Raw genomic sequence first — 25,082 nt, 5'->3', positions numbered from 1 at the left:
ACTCCCAAAAAATAACTAAAATAATGTGTTGCTGCTAGCGGCCACTGTACTCCTCATAGCTGTGAAGAACAAAATGGGCAAAGATCACTCAGAAATAAAAAGGTATAAACAGTTGCTGGTCTTTTCCTGGAAAGCGGTAAGAACCATATTTGTTAGTATAGTAACGCGGAACGTTCATGCGGGAATTGTTCCCACCCGGTAACCGGAAAAAGGCCTGGAATTATTTCCCGTTCCGTCGCTTATCAAGCTTATGTCGTTCTAGCTATTACGCTGCTTGGGCTTTGTTGATTTGCTTTCGCTGAGATGGGAAAATGCCGGTTTTTTGAAAATGCAGCTCGACAGTTGGCGGGAACGTGCCCAGCCGAAGCCAGATTTTTATTGTAAGACTTTTTGTGCACCTGGCTTTCTCGTTTCTACCTGTTTCCAAATGCCTTTATAACACTCATATCTGTTCCTATCGCGCCTGCCTCATTTTCGGGTTTGCCCAATTTTCTTGGTTTATAATCCTCTCGTTTATTCGTTCCTCATTGGTAACCTTTGGTCAGATTTAGAAAGCCGTCTAAAAACTCAGAGCGACACGCAACGTCTAATAGTAAGATAAACATTTAAAAAAGATAAGAGCAAGGTATGTCTAGAAGAGGAAAATAAATTAACAAAAAAAACAACACCCTGCCATCCATCACTACTTACATGGTGCGTTTTTTATGTACTAGAACCCAATTTTCTGTTTTGGACAGTATTTTAAAATGATTACTATATTTCCATTTTTATTTGATTTGATTTGTATTATTGATTTGTATTATTGATTTGTTATAAATCACAATGTAATATAGTAAAAACACAATATAAACGTATACAGCTCATTTCTTTTTTTTTGTCGTCTTCTCTACAGATGGACACTCAGCAACATAGAAGGTAATTGCACAGGAGTTGTACACCATGGAAGTCAGATTAAAAGCTTTTGAGATTCTTTTCTGTGCCTTCAGCACTTTTAATCTTTCAAAAATGGAATATATAAATTGCTTTTCTTAAATATGAAAATGTAATTTCTGTGCGGTCAGTAATTTTATTATTTAAAAGAAATGAATTGCAGAACATGTTCATTTTAAATGCCCTTTTCATTTCCATTCTAAACGTGTTTGCTTGTAGTTAAAAGTGGAATGGGAAGTTATGAACTGGTATACCTAGATATTGTATTAAGAGTAACAGTTAATTATTCTCCAGTTTTTTTGTGTCTTCTCCATCTCTTTGTCTTTATCTAATATTAGTGCACTGCTTAATTTGCATGAAATCTGAATTCAGGGCTTGATTTCATTTAACCCGGCAATGTGATTGGGGAGGTGCTGAGTTAAATTTTGTGTCATAGAAGTTTATTTTTTCACCATTCTGAATAGTTAAATTGAATAAAGTTAATTTACCATATGCTACACATATTCTGAAAAAAATCACAAAGCCACTCCTTGAAATCTCTATCTCCTTAGAGATAACTGGCTTATTCTGTTACCACAAAAATAACTGTTCTATAGAGTCTTTAAAAACTCATTTATCATAGCCATTTTATTAGATGAATTTATTTTTTTAAAAAGGATGCAATATGAATTATTTAATGACTAGTAAGCCTGGAAGCTTAAGCTTATGAATAATTTAATTTTAATTAGTCATATATTAGTTTTTTTAAAAAATTCCATTTATATCCCGCCCTTCTCCGAAGACTCAGGGCGGCTTACAAGCTTAGCAGTAGCCTTCATTCTATGTATATGCCTGCTTATTAGGGCTTTCACACACACCCCAAGCGGCATTATTACAAAGTCAGTTTAATTGCCCCCAACAATCTGGGTCCTTTTTAAACTATGTCACAAAAATTTTGAATGAAAGTGGAGCTGTGGACATAGCCTATCTAAATTTTAGCAAACTGTTTGATATAGTTCCACATAATCTCATAAAAAAGTTGTTTAAGTTAGGACTTAACCACTCAAATGGTTCAGTGGATAGAAAGTTTGGCAGGGCACAGAATTGGGGGTACAGTGTTAAAACAACACTGGAAGAAAAAGATTTAAGTGTGGTTATAGCTGACTACTGCAAAATGAGTTGCAAGTGTAACCAGGCAGGTATGAAGGCACACAAAATTCTGGGATGTATCACTAGAGGGATCACTAGAGGAAAAAGTAGGTCCTAGTTCAGCTAGGCAGACCCCATTTGGAATACTGTGCTTACTTCTGGAGAATTCACTTAAAAAAGATATTGATAAGATTGAGTGAGTGCAGAGATGGGCAACAAAAATGGTGCATGGTCTGAGAAACAAAACACTCCAGGAGATACCGGAAAAACTGAATATGTACAGTCTGGAGGACAGACAGGAAAAAGGGGACAATATTGAAACTTACTATTTTATTTGTTAAATTTATTTCCCACTATCTTGCTTTGTGGCTTCTCTAGGTGGCTTAAAATAATAAAAAGGAAGAAAATGAAAAGAGTATAAACAGAACAGAAGTAAAATAAAAGAATAGTAATATAATGAAAAAGAAACACAACAAGAATTCATCAATATGATTATCTAGAAGTTGAATGAGTGGAGAGAAGAGAGCAGAGAGAGAAGGTGGAGTCTGCCATCAGTCCAGCAGCAACCTCCAGTGTGGAAGTCCCCCATTTAGTCTTCGGGCCAACTGCCAGAGCCAAGTCTTCTGGCTCTTCCAGAAGTATAGAAGGGTGGGGGCAGATCTTAGCTTAGTAGATAAGATGTTCCAAAGGGTGAGTGCTGCAGCAGAGAAAGCTTTTCTTCTGGACCCTGCTAGTCAGAGTTCTTTGACCAAAAGGGTCCAAAGTAGCTCCCCACTCCTGGCATGAGTAGGATGGGCTTGTCCTAGAAGAACGAGGCAGTTCATCAGGTAGTCTGCATCTTTGCCATTATGGGCTTTAAAGGTCATAACACCTGACTTCATTTAGAAGCAGACTGTTAGCCAGTGAAGTTTACAAAGCAGAGGTGTAATATGGGCTACTCTAGGGCCCCAAAAACTGTTCTTGCTACTGCACTTTGCACTAGCTGAAGCATTTGAATTTAAATATATTAAGGGTGTGAATAAAGTTCAAGAAGGCAGAGTTTTCAATATTAAGCAAAAGTCAAGAACATGGAGGCATAACCTCAAACTGACAGGAGGGAAGTTAAAAGTGTTGCTTCACAGGAGTAGTGGAAGCTTGGAACCAGGTTCCAGGGGAGATAGTGGATAATAACTGAATTTAAACATGCTTGTTATAAACACATGTCCATCAATTGACAAAAAAAACCTTGAAGGGCAGACTTTATGGACCACTAGGTCTTTTTCTGTCATCAGTTTTCTATATTTCTACATTCTAATTTTCTTTTAAAGATGGGCTATTTCCATAAAAATAGTTCTAAAATAAAAATTTATCATTATTTAGTTAATATGTGCTTTCTGAAAATAATTAAGTCTGAAAACCTTTGTACATTAAATACCCATGTCATCCCTCTGTCTCTGGAGATTTTCCCCCTCAAATATTTTATAGTCAACTTCTCCTTTTATATATTTTTAGCATGAACTTTGGGGAGAGGAATAATTCTGTGATATTTCTTTTTGTTTATGGAATTAGCTTTTAAAATGCCAGGTTTTGCTTCCATAAACATGGGAATTACTTTCAGTTGCTTTCATGCAGTTTAAGAAAGACCTTTTCAACCAGCGGGCAGTTGAGCAGCAGATTACTCTGCCAGGCAGTTCAGTTGGCCAGAAAAGTTTGCAGGACATAGTAGTTGATAGTGGACTGGGCTAGTATAGGTGCATTTATGGCTTTCCTCTTCCTAAACCCCAACTTAAAAACAGTGAAATTTTAATTTGATTGTATTACAATATATAATTAAAATTCAAATAACTTCACTATTATTATTATTTACAGGGAAAAATGAACATTCTGTAAATCAGGTGTGCTACTACTGTTTCCAGTTTTTTTTCCCTAATAACTATACAATGCGTCTGTTACCCAAAATGAAAATAACACCAAGGATAGAAAAAATACTTCATCTGGAAAAAAAAAACTACAGACTTAGTTTAAAGCAAACAAAGCTCTTGAGGAAGTACAAGGAATCAAAGAATGCCCTGGTAAGATTAAACTTGAAGCAATTTGCCTCATAGCAATAGAAATCTTTTTAGAAACAACAAAATGTCTTTTACATTGTGCCATTATATGGTTGAATTATTAAATGCTAACAGCATAATGTAATTCATACAGCTTTAGGAATTGTTTCTCTATTTTCTAAACATCAACCCATATTTCTGATACAATAACTGGAGCAACTATGACCACTGGGTATTGGATATCATATTTGAGATCCATCTAGTGTAATGTCCTCACTGCAGGAATCTACTGACAGCAAAAAAGGTTGGAAAGCAAAGGAGCCAAATTCTTGGTATCTTCTGATGTTCCCATTTTCTTGAAATACAGTTGTGCAACTTCACAGGAGCCTGTGATGTGTTTGGCATATATAAAGTTTGAAATATTATTTTCTTTACTTAAATGAATAAATAGTGATTATACATTTTTTGGCAAAACTGTAGATTTGCAAAACATTACCTATGGATTCTCAATTATTTTCCTAAAATAGTTCACTGTAGTAGTTCTAGTGGATATTAATGCCTAAGTAGAAATGAGCTTAGTAGCATGTGGACTTTCCTTGTCTCTCTCTAGCTAATTACCTGCAATTCGTGCAAAAAAACAATAAGGCATTATGGAACAAGTAGAGAAGGATACAGCTTAAAATCACCAAATTTGAAGTTATTGTCAAACGGAAGTACACCTCTTATCCATAAGAACTTATCCATAAGATCCGAAAGAGGGAAGTCATCATCAGGCCTCAGGTATTATTTATTTATCAGATTTACACTCTGTGTCTTTTACAAATAGTCCTATTTTGCCTCACAACAATCATCCTGTGCAGTATATAAATAAAATTATTATTATTATTATTATTATGATGATGATGATGTTGCACTGAGAGACCCAAAGTCACACAGTGAAATTCTGTGGCTGAGAGTAGATTAAAACCTAGTCCTCACTGCTAGTCTTTAATTACACACCCTGTTGCTTTTCTATTTTTCTTTTAAAGCTTAGTAGTGTTACACAACTGGGATTCATTCATGAACAGAAGTTGTAATCAATGTTCCTGAAAAACGAAGCCACGGTGACTTTGTGGTTGTGTATGGGTGTGTGTGAGAATGTTCATTCTCTGAGCTTGTGGGTGCTTTCCAAACGTTTCATTACCAGGGTTGGTAACATCTTCAGTGGAGTTTAGGCGATGTCACTGTCAGTATTCTGTTTATAAGGGCTTCAGATACGGTATGTCAAGTGACAGTCTTGTGATGGGTAAGATATGAGTCATCAGTGAGAGGCTTGTGATGGGTCTTGGGGAGGTTACATCAGGTCAGGGTCATTGGAATGTGAATTGCTGGTGGGGGAGGGAGGGACTTGCGTGGATTGATTGACTGTCTCTGGTTGGCTGTGCAGTTGATTTGAATTCTAAGGGTGGTTGTAGGTCTATGTGTCTGTTGACGGAATTGCTTGTGAAGTGCCAGGTTTCAATGAACTCATGAGTGTGGTGAGTGATAGTGTGGCCAATGATTTTAGTGTTGCTCTAATCAAACTGGTGTTGTTTGGTGTTGATGTGAGTAGAGATTAAGGATTTGGGATTGTGGCATTTGACTGCCAGCCGGTGTTCGTGGATCCTGGTTTTTAATTGGCATGATGTTTATACTAGTAGAATTAGTTGCCATTCTTACAGTTGATTTTGTAGCTTTCATTGTTTCTTTCATCCTTCTGTATTTTGTCTTTGATTCTCGATAATTCCTGGCAGAATGTGGTTGTGGGTTTGTGGGCTATTGTTATTCCTAGGGATTGGAGAATTCTGGCTGTCATTTCTGACACCCTTTTGTGTATGGTAGGGTTAATTTTTGCATGGTGTTTAGTTGTGTAGTGTGTTATGGTTTGGGTGCTATGTGTTGGAATAAAACGGTTTTTGGGATAGCCGTTATGGAGAAAGATGTCAAGCAGCTGTTTCTCTTCTGCTTTTCTTAGTGTTGTGGTGCAGTGTGTCCTGGCCCTTCTGAAGGGAGTCTGGACAGAGCTTCTTTTGTGTGCACTGGGATGGTTGCTTGCAAAGCTGAGGATCTTTTCCGTGTGCATATAGGTTTGCGGTAGATGTGGATTTCGAGTTGTCCATTTTTCAGTCTCCGTATGTCAATGTCGAGGAATGAGAGTTTGTTGCCTTTTTCCTCTTCATGTGTAAATTTGATCCCAGGGAATATGTTAAGTAGGTGGTATGTTTCTTCAATTTGGGAGCGTTTGATGACAAAGGTGTCATTGACGTAGTGTGTCCAGAATTTGGGTTGGATGGTGGGTAGAACTATGGATTTGAGTCATTGCTTGACCGCTTCTGCTATTAGGCCTGATATGGGTGATTCCATCAGAGTGCCTTGTACTTGCTTGTATATTTTCCCATTGAAGTATGTATTGAGGCATAGATCCAGGATTTTCATGATGGTTTTTGTAGACATGGAGTGATCTTTATATATATACATATACATTTATACATATGTTTTTATTGATTTTTTTAATACAATTCAACAGTGCTTATTCAACAAACGTATTGTCTGAGTTTATCATTCACCAATACAAATTAAATTCCTAATCCCAGTTCATTTCTCCAGCCATTGATAAAATAAGTCCCAAGTTTGAAAATATTCTGTTTCTTTTTTTTCTTTCAATCTCAGAGTAAGTCTGTCTATTTCCGCACAGCCTAGTGTTTTTTAAATTGTTTCTTCCTCTGATGGTATTTCTTCATTTTTCCAATGTTGTGCAAATATAAGTCTTGCTGCTGTTATCACATGCAAAATCAAATATATACTTCGTTTGTCAAGCTTTTCTGGCATTATACCTAATTTAAAAAGTTCAGGTTTAAAATCTACACGTTTCCTCAGCATCTTTTCTAGCCAAATATGTATTTTTGTCCAATATCTCTTTGAATACTTGTCCACCGTACATGATAATAAGTAAGTGGTTTATGATTAAATTTCCAACATTTATCTGACATAATTTTATGGAACTTTCAAATATATTTTACATTTTATTTTTTCCATGTTAGTAATAATTCATTTCTAATATAGTGGTTTTGGAAATATTTATGAATTTTATTTTTCCCATATCATAAAAAGGCATGTCAACCAAGTTGTAAGTCATATCCCTGCAGATACAACAACCTTTTATTTCTAAGCGTTATCCATTCTTTTTTACCTATGTTAATACTGATGCTTGATAATATAAAATCCAATCTGGCAAATCAAAACCTCCATTTTCCTTAGCTTCTTGTAACATTTTCAATTTAATTCTAGCTTTCTTTCCTTGCCAGATAAATTTTAAAATTAAGGAATTTAGGTCTTCAAAAAAGTTTTATCTAGTTTTATAGATATTGTTTGGAATAAGAAAAATATTTTTAGTAACATATTCATTTTCACCATAGCAATTCTTCCTAACATTGACAGTTATTTTTTATTTAATCAATATAATAAGAATTGTGTTAATTTAAATATAAGACAGTAAATACCAAGGGGAAAAGAGAGGAAATATTTAATGTAATAGTTTGAGATCTGTACTAAGATATTTATGTGTTACTGAATTATTGACCAACTCAGCCACCATGTTGCTTTTCAAATATTTAAATGTAAAACTAGAAAATCAATAAAATTTTCTAAAATAAATAAATAAAAGGAACCAAGTTGTTAAGGAAACGAGGGAAAAGCCACCAGACAAAAGAAGTTAGGCTTGACCCCATGCAATACCTTCCCCGAAGTCCCATCAACAGCTACCAAATTTCAAAATCAATAAGGCAAGAGTACCTGCAGTCTTGTCAATTAGAAAATCAAGCACTTTTGGGGATTAGACAGCATCTATTCTTCTGGCTAGTAGTGCTTGACAAGCTAATTGAGAAAGATGTAATAAATAAATATATGTGTATGTGCGTGTGAGGAAGATGCATATACTAGTGAAGTTCTACTGTTAAATTTAAATTCACTTTGTATTCCAAAGAACCTTTGTACCCATGTTCAGTTCAAAAGAATGTATTCGTAATTAATTCTAGCTGTAGCACAAAGCTGTATGTCTTGTTTGCCACACTTACCCAAATAGAAAGCAAGTAGGCCTGAAAAGATCCACATGCTTCTACAACTTGTGAATGTGTGAGTGATCGTAAGCTGAACCTGGGAGCTTATGCAATAGAAGCACCAGGGATTCTGTCTACTTTCTCAGGTCAAACAACTAACCCCCAATAACAGGACAAGAAAATGACTTGGTCACCTTGCACAGTCAGAAGCTAACTGAGCAGATCTAAGTGATTATCTAATAGATGCCTAGAATGCAGAAGACCTGAATATATCCCAGTGATTCTTCCCTTCCTTACAGAGACCGCTGGCTGGCTACTGCAGACACAAGAATGGAAAAATATACTTTCTTTGAGAAAAAATTTTAAACACAGGCTGGGTGGTCAGACTAATAATCTCAAGGGTCCTCTCCATCTTTATAAGTCTACAATTTATGAATGATAATTCAGTCTTTCTAGAGCAGGCCTGTCAACTTGTGGCCCATGGGCTGGATGTGTCACATGCAGGCCATGCCCACCCAAGCTCTGCAAAGGCAAAAAAACATTATACGTCACAATATGTCACATGACGTGACCAATTTTGACACTTGTGTTCTAGAGTAAGTTCAATAATATTAATGAAAAAGCATGTACTGTATATTTAGCTATTTTAAAATGTATTTATTTGGGTAACTTATGTGCAACATTATGGATGTTATAAGTATTATGTAGCATATGTAATACTTAATCTGTGTTTCCTTTCAGAACTACCGGAGCTGGTTTATCCATACATCATTTCTCTAGGATACAGAATAAAGCCAAAATCCTTTCCAATCAATTAAAAAAAATGCTTAACTTTGAAGAAGATAAAAGCAAAAGAGGAAACCTGAAGAATTTCTTAATGTCACTTTAAAAACTTTAAGTAAGAACCTATAATTACAACTGTACTGCATAAAACTGTATTATACTATGGGAAATACAGCATGAACAAATATGTATACATTGCCCTGGAGATCAAAAATGTTTTGCATACCTATGTTAAATTAGGTACCCACACCATCATAAAGAACAAAAAGGGAAAAAATGTGCTTCTATTTTAATACTGCTTCTGACAAATTATGAAAGAGAACAGTGAAATTACTCAATTTTAAGTAAGTCTAGGCTGATGCGGTTTTCCTACTTGAATTATTTCTAATATTTGAATAGTTTACTATTACTACTTATAGTCTTCAAAACATATCCTCAAAATAAAATTGGTCTGAACTTAAAACTGACAATATGTTTGATAGAAAAATAATAGCAGTAGCACTTAGAAAGAATTATGTACTGCTTTACAGTGCTTTACAGCCCTCTCTAAGTGGTTTACAGAGTCAACATATTGCTGACAACAATCTGGGTCCTCATTTTATAAAATAAACCTACAAATTCTTCTCCAAACTCCCCACTCACATTTTTCTTTGCCTTTCCCCCTCACTCCCACTTCATATTACAAGATATACCATCTTCATAACAATGGAATTATTAGCAGCTTACCTCACAAAAAATATAATTTCCTTTATTTAAACAACTATCACTTGCTCAAAAGGTGTCCACAAATTAGCTCTTATTTAACTGAAGATAATACATATCTCCTATTGAGTTTGTCTCAGGTGAGGAATTATTAAAATTCTTCAATCAATCTGAGTGGAAAACATTTCAGATTTTTTGCTGAGCTGCACATGGTACAAATCAAGCTTCCTTCAGAGAATGGAGTCTGTGCTAATGAGCAGAATGAAAAGGGACTAGGCAGGAAAGCAAAACATCTGGGAGCACAGATGGTGTTTTCATCAATTCTTCCAATGAAAGATTAATATCTAATAAGGGAACAGAGAATTCTAGAAGTAAACTGCTGGCTCAAGGAATGATGCTGCCTAAAGAACTTTGGATTATAATAATGATAATAAGTTGGAAGGGATCTTGGAGGTCATCTAGTCCAACCCCCTGCTAAGGCAGGAAACCCTATACCATTTCAGGCAAATGGCTGTCCAGTCTCTTCTTAAAAACTTCCAGTGTTGGAGCATTCACCACTTCTGGAGGCAGGTTGTTCCACTGGTTAATTGTTCTAACTGTCAGGAAGTTTCTCCTTAGTTCTATGTTGCTTCTCTCCTTGACTAGTTTCAGGTGTTTTGGAGAATAGCTTGACTCCCTCTTCTTTGTGGCAGCCCCTGAGATATTGGAACACTGTTATCATGTCACCCCTCACCCTTCTCTTCGTTAAACTACACATACCCAATTTCAGTAACTGTTCCCTATATGTTTTAGCCTCCAGTCCCCCAATCATCTTTGCTGCTCTTCTCTGTACCCTTTCTAGAGTCTCGACATCTTTTTTACATCGTGGTGACCAAAACTGGATGCAGTGTTCCAGGTGTGGCCTCATCAAGGCATTGTAAAGTGGTATTAGTACTTCACTTGATCTTGATTCTATCCCTCTTAATGCAGCCTAGCACTGTGTTGGCTTTTTTGGCAGCACACTGCTGGCTCATATTGAAGTGATAATCTACTAGGACTCCGAGATAATAATAATAATAATAATAATAATAATAATAATAATAATAATAATAATAATAATAATAATAATAATAATAATAATAATTTTATTTATATACCGCCCTTCTCCCGAAGGACTCAGGGCGGTGAACAGGGCAAATATATAAAAAATACAAAAATACAAAAGTTAAAAGAAAATTAAACATATGCCCGACTAAAAACAGTAAGTACAAATATTAAGAATGACCATAAAACCCAACCCATCCCCCATCAGGCCAGGCCGGCTTGTTCAAATAAGAGTGTCTTCAGATCACGATGGAAGGAGCGAAGGTCGGGCGCCATCCGGAGCTCAACTGGCAGCCGATTCCATAGCTCCAGGGCGCCCACAGAGAAGGACCTCCCCCTGGGGGCCACCAATCGACATTCTCTGATCCCTCTCACAGTTACTACTATTGAGCAAGGTACCACCTATACTAAACCTGTGCATTTGATTTTTCCTGCCTAAATGTAGAACTTTACTTTTTTCACCATTGAATTTGATTTTGTTAGATAGCGCCTAGTGTTCGAGTCGGTCCAGATCCTCCTGTATTTTAAGCCTATCTTCTAGAGTGTTGGCTGTTCCTACCAGCTTGGTGTTGTCTGATAGTGAAAACAATTAATGGAATGTGGGAGCTCCATTACAGGAGGCTTTCAAAAACAGACTGGACAATCATTTCACTGAGATGGTTAAGCAAAGGGTTGGACAAAAAGACTGATCCCTTCCAGCACTATAATTCTATGTTCTATGAATAAGAGGTACCAGTTTAAAGTATTTTGTTTTGGGCTACAGAAAATATCTAAGATGTTTACCTCATACAATATGTGGCAATTACATTGGTCCATATGAAACTATGGTATATCTACATCCATATCTATATAGCTGATTACTTTTCCTTACTGTCATTAATGAAATATTAGTAACATTTTCTCTTTGCTATTTATTTACTTAAAAGTTAATATTAAATTTTAATTTATTACCCACATAGGAATTTTAGTTCATTAATATTTGTCTGGTTTTTTCCAAGAAAAATTGTGTTAATCAAATACAGCATTGAATCCTTTGCATGCCTTATCTTTAACATTTCTCAACAACCACTTTATTCAGGTTCCTTAATGTAATATGCCAGAACATAATATTAATAACAGCAGTGACACTTTCCTAAATGTCTGTGTCCCCAGCATAGAATTTGCAAATAATTCTCAATTGTTGATGGTTTCAGTCTGCAATTTACCTTTATATGTGAGATGTATACAATAGTGCTTAAAAGCTTGTGAACATTCTGAATTTTTAGTATTTTTCATAAATATGATCTAAAATGTGGTATCTTCACACAACTCCACACAACCAAAGAGAACCCAATTAAACAGCTGCCAAGCATCACTTCATCAGTGACATGCAGAACTGTGATTATTCACTTCATTTATTCAAAATCCATTTTTCACGACACAGGAATATAAAAGAGTATTATGCTATAAACAAAGAAGTTCTCTTAGGACTCCTCCCAAAAAACCAGTTATTGGTGTTCACCAGGCAGGAAAATTACAACATTATTTCCAAACAGTTTGGACTCCACCATCCATTCTCAGGCAGATCGTGTGCCACTTAAAACCAGTGTTATATCCCCCAGGAGCAGCTGACCAGCTAAGATCATATCAAGAGCTATATATTCTGGAAGATCTTACACAACTCCAGGGTAACAGCTAAGGAACTGAAGGTCATGAGACCATCATCAGGAAAGTACTGAATAACAATGATGATAGGATTGCAAGGAGAAAGCCACCATGGATGGTGCACAAAAGTGCAAGGGAATGTGAGAGGTGCTGCATGGGATCAAGAGTGCAGGGGTTTGACGGGTGCATGAGAGGTGTGATGCAAGGTGTGAGGGAGATTTGGGGAAGGTATGCAAGCATGTGATGGGATGTATAAGAGATAATGGAGGAGATTAAAAAAGAACACTGGCTTGAATGAAAAGTGTTTTTTTGGAAAAGACATTCCAGCATAAAAACATCATTCCATCTGTGAAACATAATGGTAGCAGTATCATGATTTTGGGCCTTTGTTGCCTCTGGAGTGGGACTATTTGCCATCATTGATGGAACTGTGAATTCTGAATCGTGTTAAATTCTATAGGGAAATGTCAGGATATCTTTCCATGAGCTGAATTTCAGAAGAAAATGGGCTATGGAGCGAGACAAGAACCAAAACCCGCTAATCTTAACCAAAGAACGGTTGAAGAAGAAGAAAGTTAATGTTTTGGAATGGCCAAATCAAAATCCTGGGACCAATCAACAGTTATTAGAAACAGTTAACTGAAGTTATTGCTATCACACATTTACCAATATGTAAATCATTTACTCAGTAAATAAAAGAAGCATAATGTTTTGACTCGTGCTTAATTAGGTTCTTTTTATCTAATTGAAGGACTTGTTAGGAAAATAGATTACATTTTTAGATCTTATTTATTTTAATTTACATACTAAATTTCTACACTGCCCATCCCACCTAGGTGATTCTGGGAAGTTTACAAACAATAAAACAATATAAAAATATAACTAAAAGCAATTAAGAGCAAAGTTTAATCAGGAGGTGTTTAAGTGTCCCATTCAGTGAATTGTCTGGGGACAAGAGTCAGTGAACTGCCTGGGAGGGCGGGGGCAAGAGTGCCAGCGAACCATTGCTGTGGGAGGAGTGCCAGGGAAGGGACTGCCAAGCCTAAATCCTGCTGGTGGCTCAGCTCCAATGGAAAGCATGCGGAGAAGGTGGAGCAAAAAACAGGTATACTAGCCAAAATAAGCAAAGAATTATTAAGAGAATATCTGTCCACTCTCGATGAGTACAAACCACCCCCCACCCCCCAGTTATTGGTGTTCACCAGGCAGGAAAATTACAAAATTATTTCCAAACAGTTTGGACTCCATCATCCATTCTCAGGCACATCGTGTGCCATTTAACACCAATGTTATATCCCACAGGAGCAGTTGATAATACGTACAGTATTTTGTATTTTTCTAGGCCCAGGCCAGAAGACTGGAGAAGATATAATGTTGTAGTCTTTTAAAAAGGAAAAACGGGTCCAGAAAATTACAGATCAATTAATTTGACATCAGTACTTGTGAAAATCCTAAAAATAATCAAACAGTGGACTTGCAAGCAGTTTGAAAAGAACAAGGTGATGACTAGAAACTAGAAAACAAACCAGAGTTTGTTAAAAATAGGTCATAACAGATGAATCATTGCTTTATTTTGCCAAATTAGTAGACCAAAGAAAAGCCGTGAATTTAATGCATCTTCTAGACTGTAAACCATTTGATAAAATTGACTATATTTTCCTTTTTGATAAAATAAAGCAATGTGCGATGGGTGGTCAACATTGTACCCAATGCTTATTTCTTAATGATCACTGTCTACATGGAAAGAGGCTAGGTATCTCAGAATTCTGCCCTGGAGCCCAGTGCTTTCCAATATTTTTATAAATGACTTAGACAATGAATAGAATAGAGCTGAAAGTGACCTTGGAGGTCTTCTAGTCCAGCCCCCTGCTCGAGCAGGAGGATCTATACCAGGGATGTCAAACTGCCAGCCTGTGAGCCGGACGCATCACAAGGAAGCCGCACCCACCCCACTGCCAGCAAAGGCAAAACAGTCCTGATACGTCACGTGATGTCACGTGACGTCGCGAGTTTGACATTTCTGACCTATACCATCTCAGACAAGTGAGTGTATAGCCTCTTAAAAATCTTTAGTGATGGAACTCCCACAATTTCTGAAGGCAAGCTGTTCCACTGGATAATTGTCCTCACTGCCAGAAAGTTTCTCCTTAATTCCAGGTTGCTTCTCTCTTCGGTCAGTTTCCAACCATTGTTTCTTGTCTTGCCCTCTGGTGCTTTGGAAAATAGTTTGATGCCCTCTTTGTGGTAGCCCCTCAAATACTGGAATACTGCTATCATGCCGCCCCTGTTTCTTCTTTTCTTTAGACTAGCCAAACCCAAGTCCTGCAACCATTCTTCATATGTTTTAGTCTCCAGGCCTTTGATCATTTTAGTAGTTCTCTGAACTTTTTTCAAGGTGTCAACATTTTTGTAGTATGGGGGCCAAAACTGATTCCAGTATTCCAGGTGTGGTCTCACTAGGGTTTTATAAAGCAATACTAATACTTTGTGTGATCTTGATTCTATGCCTCTGTTTATACAACCCAGGATTGTATTAGCTTTTTTGGCTGCTGCTGCACACTTCTGGCTCATAGTCAAGTGATCATTCACTAGGACTCAAGGGTCCCTCTTACAGTTGCTGTTTTTGAGCCAGGTCTCACCTAATCTATACTTAAAACTTTGATTTTTCTTGCCCAAATGTAAAACTTTGCTTTTCTCCACATTAAAACTCATTTCACAGTGCCTGATAGTAGTACAAAGACTAGTTGGTTGAAGTTTTACAGTGTGAAATTCAAATTCAGTGTTGGAATTTCCTACTGTGACAGCTATTAAAGCATCCTACTGTGACAGCTATTAAAGCTACCTAAAGTCATGGATCCTCCATAATTGATGGTTTTCAAACAAAGGTTGACAGTCCTTGTGTGTGATAATCTGAGAATTCCTGCTTTAAGAAAGGGGTTGGTAGAAAGCCTCCACTGTCTCTTCCACCCTGACGTATATAGGATTCAAATGTATATGAAAGTCAAGCCACAAAAGAATTGCCACAACTGCTCATTCACAGAATAATACCATTGGATCTATAAACTCTTATTGAAGAAGTAGGAAATTAAAAACATTTATTGAAAAGCAAAAGCTTGGAACAAAATGATCAAACAAAACAAAGCAAAATAAAATGAAATCAAAAGTTTATATGAAATCTAAAGAATTATTCAAATGCTGCTACTGTAATCAAAATTAAGTCCTTTGATAATGTTAAGGCAGTCTGCCTCTGAAATCCTATGCAGTTCTACAATGTTCTGAGATAAACTCTGCATAGGGGTAGAATTCATTCAGTACCTGTAAATCATTGAAAGTCCAGTATACTGGAGCATGTACTGTAATGTATTGGGCTTAATTGTAACACCACGTGGTAAGCTGGAGCTACCTAATGGCTCCCAGCACCTCAGACACCCCGTCTCCAGTGCTGCTATTGGCTGCCCCTAGGTGGCAATAGGTTGCTTTAAATCTATTGGCTGCCGCCTAGGGGCCAGGCTATAAATTGCTGCAGTTGCAGCCCAGTTCTCTGGTTCAGATCCTGCAAGAAATAAACCATGCTCTTTGCTGAACTCACTCGCATCGTCTTCATTCCTGCGCAATGAACCCAGTACACAACACTGGCGACGAAGGTGGGATCCTGCTTCTCTGTCTGAGCTGAAAGTCACTAGGGAGAGAAGCAGTGCACGCCTTGGTGGGAAAAGCAATTTCCCCCCCTTCAGTCGGCTAGCAAGCCACGCTAGCCACCAAACATTCAGAGGACCAGTCCCTGAGCAACGGAGAAGCAGGATTCGAAGACGCAGAAGCCAGCCGCAAAGACTGAAAGAATGCCCAAGGTCAGAAGGCTGCGAGAATTCGATATCAAGCAACCAGAAGGATGGCCATCGTACCTGTCCCAGGTCAAAAATTACCTCCGGGCGAACCAGATTGCGGAAGATGGACTGAAGGCCGCCACGCTGCTCTGTGTGTGCGGCCCAGCAACATTCGATCTGGCCGAAAATCTGTGCGCCCACGCCGTTGGAATCTGTCTCCTACTCCGATCTGAAGAAGAAGCTAGGAGAACACTTCCAACCGAAGATGTCGGTGATTACGTGGGGTTTTATGCAAGCTGCAGAAGTGTCTGCCGTACTGGGGCCTGACGCCCTCTCAGACCCAAATGTAAACTTCAGGTGGAGCTGCAACGTGTCCCCCGTAAAATGGAGCTGGATACAGGCTCAGCTGTTTCAATTATTTCTCTGGACACATTTAATTTCCTGTGCAGTTGCAGCAGAAAATGGCCAAGCTGAGGCCCTCTGACATAATTTTAACAGATTTTCAAAACGCTAAAGTCACAGTCAAGGGTGAAGCTACCTTGGCCATTAAATTTAAAGGATTTTTTGGGCACCTGGATGTCGTAGTAGTAGGGGGCCAGAGAATGAGCCTAATTGGGCTCGATTGGTTTGATGCGTTAGGTATCCAAGTAACCTGTATCAACCGGACACAAGTCGCTAATCTAGCGTCAATTTGCGAGGACTTTGCAGACATATTTGTTTCAACTCTAGGAACTTACACAGGCCCGCCTATAACGTTCAAGCTAGACCCCAACGTGGTCCCCATTAGGATTAAGCCTCCCAGGGTTCCCTTTGCCCTTAAACACAAAATTGACACAGAAATAGACAAACTTGTTGAACTGGGCGTTTTGCAACAGTAGATGGTGGGGAGTGGGGAAACTCCTATTGTAACACCACTTAAGGGCAATGGGGAAATTAGAATATGCGCAGACTACAAATGCACAATTAACAAGGCCCTTAAGCAACACGCATACCCTGTCCCAGTGGTGAGCCACATCTTGGCATCTCTGCAAGGGGGCACCATTTTCATGAAGTTAAGATTTGGCACAGGCCTATCAACAACTACGGTTGACAAGGCCAAGGCCACAGCTCAGACAATCATGACCCACAGGGGGGCTTTCAAAGTGAAGCGATTGCAATTTGGGGTTAGTGTGGCCCCAGGAATCTTTCAGGGAATCATGGAACGCACACTTAAAGGCATTCCGGGTATTTGCCCTTATTTTGATGATGTGCTTATTGCCAGAGAATCCACAGAGGTGTTAGCTAGCAGGCTCAGAGCCGTCTTACAGAGGCTGCATGAAACAGGCCTCAAACTGAAAAGAGCAAATGCAGTATTAGGGTTTCTTCAACCAAATTTTTGGGGTTTCGCATTGATGCTAACGGCATCCACCCAGCTGAGGCCAAAGTGAAGGCCATTCAAATGGCACCTAGCCCTAAATCAAAAGGAAAGCTGCAAGCATTCTCGGGCCTCCTCAACTTCTACCACGCGTTCCTGCCTAACAAGGCCACAATAGCAGAGCCCCTTCACATGCTCTTAGATAAAAAAGCTTCATGGAAGTGGACCAACGTTCATGAGAAACGTTTTCAAGACCTGAAGGCACTTTTATCAGGCAGCTCTACTGTCACTCATTTCAGTCTGTTTAGCATGTGATGCGTCTCCATACGGGGTGGGGGCAGTCTTAAGTCATTTAGAGAAAAATGGAACACAAGTTCCTATTGCATTTTATTCAAGGACACTGTCCTCTGCTGAGTGTAATTACACTCAAATAGACAAAGAGGCCTTAGCCATTGTAGTGGGAGTTTAAAAATTCCATGACTACTTATATGGCAGGGACTTCACGGTCTTCATAGACCACAAACCACTACTGGGACTCTTTACCACAGACAAACAAACACCCCACATACTTTCCCCAAGAATGTTGAGGTGGTCTATTTTCCTATCAGCTTACATGTTTAAGCTGGTCCACAAACTTGGCAAAGAAATGGGCCATGCAGATGGCCTGAGCAGACTCCCATTGCCACTAATTGAACCAATTCCGGCCCCTGCAGCCAGAATCCTGTCCATTCAGGACTGTCCATTCAGAATTCCCCCTCCACGCAGGGGACATAGCTGCAGAAACAGTAGCTGATAAGACACTAAGTAGAGTGCTTTCATGGGTGCATACAGGATGGTTAGATAAAAGCCCAGGCTCTGAATTCCAGAATTATTTTGCAAGAAGACATGAGCTATCAGCTCACAAGGGTTGTATCCTATGGGGGAACAGGGTCATAATTCCCACTTCACTGAGAGATAGAGTTTTACAGTCACTACATGAAGGCCATCTGGGTATTGTCCGTATGAAAGCTTTAGCTAGAAGTTACTTATGGTGGCCTGGATTAGACAAGGCCATTGAGGCAGAAATGCATGGATGTTATACATGCCAGCAATCAAGGCCTGAAATGCCACACGCTCCAGTTCACAGGTGTGAGGAAACGCACACTCCCTGGTTTAGAATTCACATAGATTTTGCTGGGCCCTTTCAGGGACAGCTGTTCCTTATACTGGTAGACAGCCACTCCAAATGGCTTGAAGTAATTCCAGTTGCAAATATGACTACTACTAGGACCATCCAGGTGCTTAGAAAACTCTTTGCCATGCATGGGTTGCCTGATGCCATAGTATCAGACAATGGGGCCCAATTTACTGCAGCTGAATTTCAGGCTTTCCTGAGAGCAAATCTCATCAGGCACGCAACGTCGGCCCTGTTTCATTTGTCTTCTAATGATCAAGCTGAACTCATGGTAAGGACCACAAAGGAGTCACTGAAGCGCATAGTGACTGGGGACTGGCATCACAGATTGGCAGATTTTTTACTTTGCCAGCATTCCACACCCTGCACTGCTACTGGGAAAAGCCCGGCAGAACTACGTTGGGGAAGGCGGCTGATCATGAAACTGGAAAGGTTGCATCCAGATAGAGTGGCAGCAGAAGCCTCTCAACCAAAACCTCTGAGGGGGCTGCAAGTGGGCGATGGGGTGTGGGCCAGAAACTATGGGCATGGGAATCTGTGGGTTCCTGGAAAAATTACTAAATCATCTGGCCCCCTCTCTTACGAAGTGGGGCTGGAGGGAGGGTGAGTTGTCAGACGCCACATTGATCAACTCAGAAAGTGGTTTGCAGAATGGCCACTAAGCGAGGACTGCATCATAAGTCCCTCCCAAGGTCCCCAAACTGGCAACCAAGCCGGTCCATGCATAGACTCTGAAGACTCTCACAGCACAAGCAATGAGGAGTTGGCTGTAGAGGAGGGGAGTCCGGAAGTGCAACATGGGTCCCCTGACGGAGCAAGCCAACCTGATTTTCACAGCCACTGTGTAACTCTGCTGAACAAAGTGACTCTGAGGTGGGCCAATCTGAAGAGGCCAGCCAGAGAGCACCGAATCATTCTGACTCAATTGCATTAAAGGACACTGGTCTACCCGGCCCGGCGGGTAAGCTGGTAGACCAGAAAGTGAATGGATCCTCAGGCGTTCCACAAGGGCACGCAAACCTCCTGCTTATTTAGCAGATTATGTGACAAAACAAGAGCTATAATGTTGTATGTACCTTGTGTTAATTGTTGACCTATGAGACTTTACCAAAAAATAATGGAGCTATAATGTTAAGTGTGTTATTGCAGTGTTTTTCAACCACTGTTCCGCGGCACACTAGTGTGCCGCGAGATGTTGCCTGGTGTGCCATGGGAAAAATTGAAAAATTCGAAAGATTTTTTAAAAAATGTCAAATTTTCGCCCACTAGGCGGGCGCCGGACTGTGTCCTGGGTATGGGGGGGTGGGGTTTTGACTCCGCCCTCGGCCAGCAGGGGCGCCGATTGGCGCTCCTCAGGGGGACACCCTCCACCTTTCTGATGTCCGGGCTGTGATTGGTCCAGACTCCAGCCTGGACCTATCACAGTAGGACATCATCTTCTGACTTCCTTCCCGCCCGAGCACAGTGTGCGCAGCAGCGGAGAGAAGAAGACATCGCGACTTGAGTCACCAGACATCGCAGTAGATCGCCGATGAGCAGAAGAGCACCAATGGATCTGGATTTGGAGGAAACATGAGCAGAAGAGCAGAAGAGCGCTGACTGATGGATCTGGATGGAGACATGCGCAGAAGAGTGCTGAGTGTGACGGACAGCGGCTATCTGGAGGAGACAAGCGCAGTAAGTACTAAGTGACAGGGAGATACTGCAGTGATGGACAAGTTTTTGAAAAGGAAAGAACTGGACTCTGAACAAAATTTGGAGCCAGATGAGAGCCCAAGTATGAGTGGGGATCAAAAGAAAGCAAAGATGGTTAGCTCAAGGCAATATAGTGAAAGCTATATTTCATTTGGATTTACTTTCACCGGAGATGCAAACAAACCAACTCCACTGTGCGTGGTGTGTGGTGAAAAGCTAGCTAACAGTGCTATAGTCCCAAGCAAACTTAAACGCCATCTCCAAACGAAACACCCTTCGCTTCAAAACAAGAATGCGGACTATTTTGTTCGCCTGCGTGAAAACACGGAGAAACAGGCAACTTTCATGAGAAAAACCACAAAGGTAAATGAAAGAGCTCTTAAAGCTAGCTATCAAGTTGCTGAACTTATAGCCAAGTCAAAAAAGTCGCACACTGTGGCAGAGACATTAATACTTCCCGCCTGCAAAGCTATTGTAGAGGAGATGCTCGGACCTGAAGCAGCTAAGGAAATAGCCAAAGTCCCTCTCTCAGACAACACAATTTCCAGACGTATTAATGACATGTCTGCAGACATCGAAAGTGTGGTTTTTGATGGTGCAGGAGCAGGAGGAACTAACTGAACTGAGACTAAATCGTGGTTTCAGGCTAAGATTTGCTGATCTACCTTTGGACAGTTTTTGGTTGTATACTGCCAAGGAGTTCCCCCTTCTGGCAAACAAAGCTATTTTGACATTGCTCCCATTTTCCACTACATATCTGTGTGAGATGAGCTTTTCAAGCATGATTGCTATAAAAACTAAATACAGAGAGAGACTGAGAGCTGTTGACGAAGAGCTACGTGTGTGTCTTTCTTCGATTCCAGCCAGAATATCAGCTTTGTGTTCAGCCAAACAGGCCCAGGTTGCGCACTGAATAAAGTATTTTATAATTTTTCATATTTCTGTTTACTTACTATTTCATAATAAAGTAATTATAAAATACTTTCTTTGTGTATATTTGATTCCTATTCAAGAGAATTACTTTATATATAGTTAATATAGGCACAGAGTTAAATTTTTTAACATTTTCTAATGGTGGAATGCCTTGTGATTTTTTTCATGAAACAAGTGTGCCTTTGCCCAAAAAAGGTTGAAAAACACTGTCCTAAAACCAGGTGAAATCTCAGAGGGTAAGGATGTGGTCATCTGGCAGAAAAGGCAGATTCCAGTAGACTTCATGCAAGCAGGAGCTGTGGGGCAGGTGAGTGGAGTCCAACGTCCTCTCCCTAGAGGGATGAGGCCTATCAGCTGTTCACCTGGAAGGCCCCCAAAAGCTAGGAAGAAGAAACAGGTGAAGGTAAGCTGGTCTTCCAAGGAAACACACCAAGAATGTCTTGTCATCAGAAGGCTGGCCTTTGACCTGAAAGTCAGCCAGACTTTGGAGGTTCCTAGGCAAGGAGCCAACAAGAGACCTCAAGAACAGAAGTCTTCGGATAGCGAAAAGATGACCATGTTGGGTAACATCCTGGAGAAGAAATTGAACTTGCAACAGGGGCTGTTCATTTGGAGGCAGAGCCCCAGACAGAAGGAAGAGGAAGGAAGAGGCCCAAAGAGAGACAAAAGGGAAGGCACAGGAGGACAGGGAGGGAGATCAGCATTATCCACTTCTGTGGACAAGCGGAGCTCCACCCTCACCAGCATCCTGCAGGGGAAGCTCCATCTCTGCAGGAACACCCTAAAAGGAAAGCTCTGCTTCTGGAAGAAAAGCCAGGAACTTTCCAAAACCAGGAGAACTGGGAAATATGGTGGGGTGCAGGGACAAAAATTGGGGACCGTTAAGTAAATTGGCTCTATTCTGCAGTACCTTTTCACCAATAAACTTTATTTTTGGCAGTGTTGTGTTTAGGGTCTGCAGTGCCTGAAAGAACAAAGAATAAGGTTGGAAGGCACCTTGGAGGGACCTTGGAGGTCCTCTTAGTCTAACCTTCTGCTCAAGCAGGAGACCCTATCATTCTGGACAAATAGCTGTGTAGTTTCTTTTTGAAAGACTCCAGGGATGGAGCATCCAGAATGTCTGGAGGCAAGCTTTCCACTGATTAATTAACAGAAAAACAGAGCTGGAAGGGACCTTGGAGGTCTTCTAGTCTAACCTCCTGCTCAAGCAGAAGAACTCAAACTATTCCTACTAAATGGCTTTCCAATCTTTTCTTAAAAACCTCCAGGGATGGAGCACCCACTAACTTCTGAAGGCAAGCCTTTCCACTGAACAACAGAGTTGGAAGGGGCTTTGAAGTTCCTCTAGTCCAGAGGCTCCCAACACCCAGGCCACGGCCCACTACCAGGCTGTGGCTTATTCGGAACTGAGCCATGTGAGCAGTGGGCTGGCATGCACATGCGCATGCCGCTCAACTCATGCAAACAGCAGGCTAGCGCACACTTGAAGTCAAGTTGAGCTGTGCACAAGCATCGGTCCATTGCTCGTATGGCCTGGTTCCTGTCTCCCCCACCCCTAGCCGTGCCACCAAGCCGCAAAGGTTGGGGACTGCTTGTCAACTGTCCAGTTGGCATTTCCAGAAAAAGAAACTACCCAGACATGATTTTACCAAGAGTCTAATACTTTACTGAAATTTTACATTGGCGCAGAAGAAGCAAAACCAGCTCTTGATTTTCTGGCTCAAAGGCTTGCTTAGCTAAACAATAAATTCCCTCATCCCCACCCACCAGGTGTTCATATTGTCCAATAGTAACATTTGTTCTTATTATGGAAACAGTCCACTTCCCTGCTGTGAGCACCTGCATTAGTGACCTTGGCTCTCAGAAGCCTCGGTTGCCTAGAAACCACTCCTCCCAGTTCTGCATCCCATCCCACTGTAAAGCTATAAGCGAGGGTAAAAGGGCGAATCAGTCTTGACACTACTGCTGTAGTCCAATCCCCTGCTCAAGCAGAAGACCTTATACCATTCTGGGCAACTGGCTGTCCACTCTCTTCTTGAAAGCCTTGAGGGATGAAGCACCACAGACTGGTCACTCATGTGCTCCTCAAAGAGCATTTTTTTACTGCTGGCTAAGTCCTCGATTTATGACCACAACTGGGTCCAGAATTTAGTTGCTAAGCAAGTTAGTGGTTAAGGAAGCTGCACCCAATGGTCAAGTGAACCATTGCGGTTGTTAAGGGAATCATGTGATCGTTAAACGAATCGGCTTCTCCCCCTTGACTTTGCTTGTTCAAAACCAGCTGGGAAGGTTGCAAATGGGGCTCACCTGACCCTGGGATGCTCAGTTGTGGTTGTAAGTCAAGGACTACCTATACAACAATCCTGCAAGTCATGAGTAGGACCAATTTGGTTGCTGGTCAGCATCCCAGTCCAGTTCAAAATGCTGGTCATCCCCCCCTGAAGCTCTTTATGCTTGTTGAAATAATTTTACAATTTAAGTAATTTTATTCATGCACTCCCTGTGAACTTCGTTAATCATATACGTGCCTGTAGCCAGAAGACAGTATATTAATAAATATTAATAAAGGAGAATATTTGTAGCTCAGAGTTGAAGTGTAGGGTCCTTGGTGCTCTCCAAGCTTGGTTGTTTTCTTGCAGACATTTCAGGACCCAACTAGGTAACATAATCAGTGCTAGAAGGGAGGAGGAGGAAGAGGAGGAGGAGGAATGTGGGGTCTTTGGTACTCTCTGAAATGGGTGGTTTTCTTGCAGACATTTCAGGACCCAACTAGGTAACATCATCAGTGCTAGAAGGGAGGAGGAGGAGGAGGAGGAGGAGGAGGAGGAGGAGGAGGAGGAGGAGGAGGAGGAGGAGTCTTTGGTGCTCTCTGAAGTGGGTTGTTTTCTTGCAAATGTTTCATGACCCAACTAGTTAACATCATCAGTCCTAGTAGTCCTAGTCTGGGTTGTGAAACATCTGCAAGAAAACAACCAAGCTCAGAGAATACTGTCTCCTCAGAAACTAAATTGCAAAGACAATATAAGGTTGCACATGCTCTTCAACTAGTTTAGGTGATAATTGACAGCCAGGCTGAAATTGATTCAATCAAGCAAATAATAGCAAACAGGGAAAATCCCTTATAATACAAACTTCCCTGAGCATATAGAGGTGGCATTCCAGAATCAGCACATAGACACCTGCCAAAGAAAAGATCTACACACTCAGCAAAATAAGATAAGGCCATCCCTACTGGAACTGCATGTCCACCAAATTAAACATTACAAAGGGCATATTCGCACACACCTCACAAAGGACCATCTTTCTTATAAGTATTACCAGCCTGTATATCCAAAATTGTAGCTACTCCAAGGGCTGTTTCTATGCTCTTGAAAAACAGAACAACAGAATTGGAAGCGACTTTGGAGGTCTTCTAGTCCAATCCCCTACTCAAGCAGGAAACCCTATACCAGTGGTGGCAAACCGGTTGCCAGAGGCGGCACTTGGAGCCCTCTCTGTGAGCATGCGCACCTCGCTCTTTGGCTAAGTTTTTGCAGGAAAAAGCCATTTCTCAAGCCCCTTCCTAGCCAAAACAAGCCTCTGGAGCAAGCACACTGTTTTTAGCTTTGAATTATATCAAATCTGACACTAGAAACAGATTAACAAATGACCTGAGTGCTGCACATGTTGCTCTCAAACTTACAAAGTATAAGCCAAGGTTAGACAAATTATCAGCATGCATACAACAGCAGA

At 40.4% G+C, this 25,082-nt stretch overlaps 1 protein-coding gene across 2 annotated transcripts; it reads left to right on the top strand.

The window, feature by feature from the left end:
• Nucleotides 1-234: 234 nt before the first annotated feature.
• On the top strand, nt 235-13,071 carry RMP24 (ribonuclease MRP subunit p24). Of its 2 annotated transcripts, XM_083377346.1 has the most exons (6): nt 235-380; nt 893-915; nt 3,907-4,109; nt 4,696-4,865; nt 8,900-9,056; nt 12,831-13,071. In XM_083377346.1, exons 1-5 carry the CDS (start codon nt 304-306, stop codon nt 9,045-9,047), a joined length of 621 nt encoding a protein of 206 aa, XP_083233472.1. In that variant the 5' UTR covers nt 235-303; the 3' UTR covers nt 9,048-9,056; nt 12,831-13,071. The 2 variants fall into 2 exon arrangements, with proteins under 2 accessions (XP_083233472.1, XP_083233471.1); XM_083377345.1 differs by having other exon boundaries at nt 8,900-13,071.
• Nucleotides 13,072-25,082: the final 12,011 nt, after the last annotated feature.

The sequence above is a fragment of the Vipera ursinii genome (genome assembly GCF_947247035.1).
Source record: "Vipera ursinii genome assembly, chromosome: Z".
NCBI lineage: Eukaryota > Metazoa > Chordata > Lepidosauria > Squamata > Viperidae > Vipera > Vipera ursinii.
This window is presented reverse-complemented; position numbering and strand designations above follow the sequence as displayed.

What these genes read in the sequence shown, in the direction of transcription:
- RMP24 (XM_083377346.1), top strand. Translation starts at nt 304, where the DNA reads ATGGGAAAATGCCGGTTTTTTGAAAATGCAGCTCGACAGTTGGCGGGA. An exon ending in AGGAATCAAAGAATGCCCTG is followed by an intron (nt 4,110 to 4,695) that starts GTAAGATTAAAC and finishes GTCTCTCTCTAG; the next exon opens with CTAATTACCTGCAATTCGTG. An exon ending in AAGTCATCATCAGGCCTCAG is followed by an intron (nt 4,866 to 8,899) that starts GTATTATTTATT and finishes GTTTCCTTTCAG; the next exon opens with AACTACCGGAGCTGGTTTAT.